At 49.7% G+C, this 6,874-nt stretch overlaps 1 protein-coding gene and 1 long non-coding RNA gene across 2 annotated transcripts in view; one reads left to right on the top strand and one right to left on the bottom strand.

Annotated features, from left to right (window-relative positions):
• The window catches only part of LOC113583261 (cytoplasmic phosphatidylinositol transfer protein 1), a 50,377-nt gene that overhangs the window by 34,060 nt on the left and 9,443 nt on the right, over nt 1–6,874 (top strand). The window contains exons 3-5 of the mRNA XM_027019496.3: nt 1,921–2,009; nt 3,618–3,625; nt 5,739–5,810. Coding sequence (XP_026875297.1) covers nt 1,921–2,009; nt 3,618–3,625; nt 5,739–5,810 — 169 coding nt within the window. The remainder of the gene's footprint in view (nt 1–1,920; nt 2,010–3,617; nt 3,626–5,738; nt 5,811–6,874) is intronic.
• LOC145656955 (uncharacterized) lies at nt 583–1,924 on the bottom strand. The gene is made up of 2 exons (XR_014122651.1): nt 1,801–1,924; nt 583–1,507 (listed from the first exon to the last, which is right to left on the bottom strand). It is a non-coding gene; the product is annotated as an uncharacterized LOC145656955 (long non-coding RNA).

Raw genomic sequence — 6,874 nt, 5'->3', positions numbered from 1 at the left:
CATCTATTATCTATCGTGAAGCCTCTATGCACCTTGCGGAGTTGAATCATTTCCCACCAGTTACAGGTCATTTCAGAAGATCACTTCCATGTGTCCTAGGGCTTGAATTTGTTAGGGGGGTTTCCCCTCAGCGTAGCATGTATTTCAGACTTCCTCTTGGTCTGATGTGTGTGCCACTTGGGAGTTTGGGGTGTCGTGTGCGATTACAGCAATCACCATTGAATTTGGGTCACACTGACATCTTGTTGGGAGTGTTTGTGGTAGGAGCAGTGTGTGTGTGTGTGTGTGTGTGTGTGTGTGTGTGTGTGTGTGTGTGTGGGCGGGCAGGGGCATGGAAAGGTTAAACAGATTTTGTCTTTCTGCACTGGCATTGGCTTGTTTGAATTCATTCGTTTGTCTTCTCTTCTCTCCTCTTCTCTCCTCTCCTCTCCTCACCTCACCTCTTCTTCTCTTCTCTCCTCTCCTCACCTCCTCTCCTCTTCTCTGCTCTCCTCACCTCACCTCACCTCCTCTCCTCTTCTCTCCTCTCCTCACCTCACCTCTTCTTCTCTCCTCTCCTCTCCTCACCTCACCTCACCTCACCTCTTCTTCTCTTCTCTCCTCTCCTCTTCTCTCCTCACCTCACCTCTTCTTCTCTTCTCTCCTCTCCTCTCCTCACCTCACCTCACCTCCCCTCTTCTTCTCTTCTCTCCTCTCCTCTTCTCTCCTCTCCTCACCTCCTCTCCTCTCCTCACATCCTCTCCTCTTCTCTCCTCTCCTCACCTCACCTTACATCCTCTCCTCTTCTCTCCTCTTCTCTTCTCTCCTCACCTCACCTCTTCTTCTCTTCTCTCCTCTCCTCTCCTCACCTCACCTCACCTCTTCTTCTCTTCTCTCCTCTCCTCTCCTCTCCTCTTCTCTTTCACACCTTTCCTGACTCCCTTCCGTGGTTGGAACTGAAGGCTACAATCCAATTGGGTTTATGAGCCCTATCAGTCATGATTTTACCAAGAAGTATGGGTGTGGGAGTGGGGTGAGGATGAGCTTGTGCTACGCGTGCGTGTGTGTGTGCGTGTGTGTGTGTGTGTGTGTGTCAGCGAGAGGACACTAGGACAGCGAGAACTAAGACAATGACAAGCCTGTAGAAGACAGAAAACATAACAAGACGGTGACCTAAAAAGGCAGCTAAGAGGGTGAGCTCTCGCGAGCGCGTTTAGAAGAAAGAATGAGAACCGCTGTTGCGCCTCAGGATCTAAAACTCATTTGTAATAAAGATACTTGATCTTTTTTTTTTTTTTTTTGACTTTGCATTACTGAGCAAAAATCCATTACGGAGACCGGGACGGCGCTGGGGCCTCGCGGTGTGGGAGGCTTCGGCGAGGTAAAGCAGTCTTTATGTAGCTGCCAGGGACAGGGAGGCAGGCGAAGAGCCGTGACGCAGACCCGCCGCTGACGCAGGCAGAGCGGGGCGACGCCACTGACCTGCTGCTAACGCTCTTGGGATCCATCATGGTCATACTTGGCAACCCTGTGAAGGCAGAAATAGGGGGATTTTGCAAACCCGCGCGGGTGGTTCTGGGGGTCATGCCCCAGAAAAATCTCAGAGATTTCGATTCCTGAGTGCAGGTGACTTTTTATAACAACTAACAAAATAAAAACAGCAATAAATGTATAAATCAGTCGGAAAGTAGCGAAGATATTTGTGTTGAATTTCTAACAACAATAGTTTAAAAGATTAACCTTTGGTATCCCTGAAAATGAGCATTATACTGATAGATCACAGCATTGACACAACTAGAGTAAACAGAACACTAGTCCTACATGTTAAACTTAGCTTTCGTTGACTGATCAAAGCACTGTTAGCTCACTGGAGTCACCAGAGGCTTGTACACAAACACGGCACTGGGTACAGGAAATGAAAAAATCTCTGTCTTTTTGCAGCAAACTTCCCAGTTGGGCTAGAGCAGTGGTGCCCAGAATCTTCTATGTGACGGAGAAAGCCTGGAACTATTACCCTCACACGATTACAGGTAGCACACACACACACCAACACATGCGCATGCCCACACCCACACATGTACACACACATTTTTTCATCTCCTGTAAAGTTACTCTTTTGGACATATGAGGTTTTTGTCCGACAGCAATGCTACAGTAGTCACCAATGCAGTTCGTTCATTTCTAGCTCTCTCCTGTGGTAGGCGATACTATGCTGTCTCATGCCAAACTCACAACGGCCATGTTGGTGCAAACATCACACTGCTTCTCTGTGTACGTTCAGTAAAGGCAGCCAAAAGTGGTGTAAAAAAAGAAAGTGATTCTGACTGTGAGGGCAATTTTGAAATCCTAACTTCAATTTGGCTGCAAGTACTGTGTCGTTAAGAGTGTGAGTAAGAGAATTTCGTGATTTGTTTTTGTAAGACAGCCATTCTGAGTGTTGAAAGCACCCACACGATTTACACCTTGTTTTGAACCAGAATTGTACGTCATCCAGTTGCTATAAGCAAATGAATACTTAAAATTCCAATGGGAAAAGTGCTAGAATTGTTTCCTTGGGATAAATAATAGGGATAAATACAAAGAATAGCTCTGCTCTGACTCACACATACAAAAAAAACAAAACAAAACTGCAAATGATTTGCAATTTAGGGGGAAAAGATCTTTATATCTTCTGAACCAGCCCAGTGCAGCAGGGAGCGTTTTCCTGGTAGCGTTCCCACATTTACCACCACGCCTTCCTGGAATTACCAGCAGACCTCTCCGCTTTGTGGAGCTAAGCCGGAAAGCCTTGCTGTGTGGGTGGCCATTCAGGGTGTTCTGCACTAGAGGGGCGTGTCCAGCTGTGGACATCAGGAAGCGCTGCAGGAGTTAATCCAATCAGCCTCCGGCCCTGTCCACGACCGCTCCCAGATATGTGTGAATGAATTACGACTGTCAGGCCGTGTAGTCTCCGACTGTCCAATGAAAGGAGAAGGTGGGAGATAGAGAGGAACGCTGGGGACATTGACAGAACATGATCTCCAGAGGTGATAGGGTGCGTAGCTCCAACTACCATCCAGAACTTTCTCACGTATTTGAATATTAGTGCCTGGTAGGTTAAAAAAAGAAACCCAGTTTTAACCCTGCAGGGCTGTAGGCCACAAGCTAATCGCTTTATCACAGCCAGGCTCTGAAGGCCTCTAATGTCACGTGATTGGAAACCATGAGAGCGGCAATTCAATTCTTTTCCCCAAAGCAGTGTATCCTGTTGCAGCCTTCTTTTTTAATTACGTGAATGAGCTTTTTTTTTTTCATTCCTCGCAGCTCCATTACTGAGGAAGATGATTCAACACAATCTGTGTGTTTTAACATCTTTAGCAACGTTCCCTTTGAAGGAACGCTTTGTCCAGGAATACTAGCTGTGTTAAAAATAGCTGAAGGCTAATAGGGACAAATTAGCATGTTTTCAGAGGCGCAACGCTAACTAACGTTGAGCTTCATTCTGACGTAAGGTATGTTAGCAGTAGGTAAAAGGCAAAACGGAGTAAAGCGTGGCCGTAGTCTGCGCGTTTGATGGACCTGAACCTGTTTTCCACTCTCTTCCATGTTTTCGCCTGCACGCGACGCTCCGCCCTCTCCATCCTGTCCCCCGCCCGCAGAATACACAGTAAGTTCACTTTCCTCCTCTTCTGAACACAGTGTGGGACCTTGGAGAGCTGGTGGCCTTCAGAACGACACCTCGTGCCACTAATTAGCTCCCACCCCCCAGTGCAATCAGGTGGTGCAGCACAGTCTAATACGCTAATCCATGTGGGCCTAGCGAGCCTTCCTTCAGTACCAGCGTCACAGATAAACATAACGCGCTTCACACCGCTGGTGTACCCCGGGCATACGTGATTACAGATCCATAATCACGTTGTGGAAAGGACTGAGTCATGTTTTAAGGTCACAGCCTAGTGCCCTTTTTTACACACTGAGATCCCTTGATCCTGTTAAATGTGCTTGTGCGGTGATAAACGTCTTCATTTGTCTCTTAAACTAAGTTTGAGGGAAACTCTTTAAAAGTGAGTCACCCACTGTTATTTCAATGGAGTTTGGTGGGGGGGTGTGGGGAGTGTGTGCGGGGGGTGAGATGGCTCAGCAGGAAGAGTGACTCACCATGGAAGGACCATACTCACTCTTCTTCCCTCTCTCTTCTCCCCTCCAGCGTGTCCTGCCCCCCTTCCCTCCAGCGTGTCCTACCCCCCTTCCCTCCAGCGTGTCCTACCCCCCTTCCCTTTAGCGTGTCCTACCCCCCCTTCCCTTTAGCGTGTCCTACCCCCCCCTCCCTCCATTGTGTCCTACCCCCATTCCCTCCAGCGTGTCCTACCCCCCTTCCCTCCAGCGTGTCCTACCCCCCCTTCCCTCCAGCGTGTCCTACCCCCCCCTTCCCTCCAGTGTGTCCTACCCCCATTCCCTCCAGCGTGTCCTACCCCCCTTCCCTCCAGCGTGTCCTACCCCCCTTCCCTTTAGCGTGTCCTACCCCCCCTTCCCTTTAGCGTGTCCTACCCCCCCCTTCCCTCCATTGTGTCCTACCCCCATTCCCTCCAGCATGTCCTACCCCCCTTCCCTCCAGCGTGTCCTACCCCCCCTTCCCTCCAGCGTGTCCTACCCCCCCTTCCCTCCAGTGTGTCCTACCCCCATTCCCTCCAGCGTGTCCTACCCCCCTTCCATCCAGCGTGTCCTACCCCCCTTCCCTCCAGCGTGTCCTACCCCCCCTTCCCTCCAGCGTGTCCTACCCCCCTTCCCTCCAGCGTGTCCTACCCCCCTTCCCTCCAGCGTGTCCTACCCCCCCTTCCCTTTAGCGTGTCCTACCCCCCCTTCCCTCCAGCGTGTCCTGCCCCCTTTCCCTCCAGTGTGTCCTACCCCCCTTCCCTCCAGCGTGTCCTACCCCCCTTCCCTCCAGTGTGTCCTACCCCCCTTCCCTCCAGCGTGTCCTACCCCCCTTCCCTCCAGCGTGTCCTACCCCCCTTCCCTCCAGCGTGTCCTACCCCCCCTTCCCTCCAGTGTGTCCTACCCCCCCTTCCCTCCAGCGTGTCCTACCCCCCCTTCCCTCCAGTGTGTCCTACCCCCCCTTCCCTCCAGTGTGTCCTACCCCCCTTCCCTCCAGCGTGTCCTACCCCCCTTCCCTTTAGCGTGTCCTACCCCCCTTCCCTCCAGCGTGTCCTACCCCCCTTCCCTCCAGCGTGTCCTGAAGCCAGCATGCTCCCACGCTTCTTAAGGCGTCGCTTTCAGCAACAGTGGAACTTTCTCTGCTATAAAGGGGTTGCTATGGAAATCGGTCATCGTCTCCATGTGTCTGTGCTGTTATTAATAGCTTTAATGGTCTTGTGGAGGAGACTGTGCGACCCTCGTGCCTAATTCACATACACTTTGTTATAAAGAATGTTACGGCTGTCACTCTCCATGATGTCCACACGTCTCTATAATGTCCACACGTCTCTCGCAATTAAGCTGCCAGTCCATCGCGATCATCTGGGTTGTGAAGTCAGAAGCGATGTCTAAGAGTGATTTATTTGGGAATGAATGTGTTGGTGACATCAGCTGGGTAGATCTGACAGATACACAAAGCAGGGGGCTGTTAATATAACCGCAGATGATGGGGAATGTTGTCAGGACTGAATATATTCCCATTAAGTGCTGGGAAATCTCATTCCAAGCCTTTCTCCTTTCTCGTTCTCCCTTTCTTCGTCTCTTTCTCTTTCACCTTCTCTCTTTGTGACACCTTGCCTCCTTTTCAGTGTTCCTTTTTGCCGAAGTTCTCCATCCACATAGAAACTAAGTACGAAGACAACAAAGGATGCAATGACACCGTGAGTATGTTACGTGGGCTTGGGTCATCGTACGGGGCTGCATGTGGTGTATCTTCTTCTCCTCTCCAGGGTGTTCAGAGTTCAGTGAGAAATCTTTTTTTTTTTTTTCATGTTTTATGCAGGGGGCTGTAGATATGTAGCGTATGGGTGCATGCGTGTGTGTGCGTGTGTGTGTGTGTGTGTGTGTGCGTGTGTGTGTGCGTGCGTGCGTGTGTGCGTGTGCGTGTGTGCGTGCGTGCGTGTGCGTGTGCGTGTGTGTGTGCGCGCGCGTGCGTGCGTGTGCGTGCGTGCGTGCGTGTGTGTGTGTGCGTGCGTGTGTGTGCGTGCGTGCGTGTGTGGTGTGTGTGTGTGTGTGCGTGGTGTGTGTGTGTGTGTGTGTGTGTGTGTGTGTGTGTGTGTGTGTGTGTGTGTGTGTGTGTGTGTGTGTAGGTTTCTTCCCTGAACATATTTTTGTGATTTTTAGTCTTTAAAATAAAATGAGTCTGTGTGCTACTACTAGTCCAGTCTGGAAAGCACTACACTGAGCCACATGAATGGACAGCTTTTCATGGCACTTTTTCCAAGCCTTTGTTCCTAAGGGCTGGATAGATCTGACCCAGTTAAGAACAAGGAAGCTACTCTTAAAATTTCTTAAACACACACACATACACACACACACACTTTTTTTTGCCTTCTCCAAAAAGTCTCTCACAAACTGCCATACTGAAATGGAAGTTGAGTGTGTCTGTTGTTCATTCCAGCTCTGAGGCAGGGGATCAAAAATGCACAGTGGTGAATTTCCCCTCACATACTATAAGAGTCCCACGAAGGGAACATGACACTCTTATTTCCTCCTGTCTTCTGCTCTCCTGCCTGCTGATGCACAGTGACACTGTATTTTTTTCCTTTCAATTTTTATTTTTTTTTAATTTTATTCATATTTCAAATGTCCTGCTCTGGGAATGAGGGGAAAAAAGCCACTGAAACAGGTGGAATGTGATGGGATATCAGCTTCCCGGTTTAAAATGACAGCTTTAAGCTTCTCACCATTGTCTTTTTCAAACGAGTATAATTGGGGTTTTTAA

This window comes from Electrophorus electricus, chromosome 3, assembly GCF_041902795.1.
Source record: "Electrophorus electricus isolate QZ-2024a chromosome 3, ASM4190279v1, whole genome shotgun sequence".
Taxonomy (NCBI): Eukaryota; Metazoa; Chordata; class Actinopteri; order Gymnotiformes; family Gymnotidae; genus Electrophorus; species Electrophorus electricus.
This window is presented reverse-complemented; position numbering and strand designations above follow the sequence as displayed.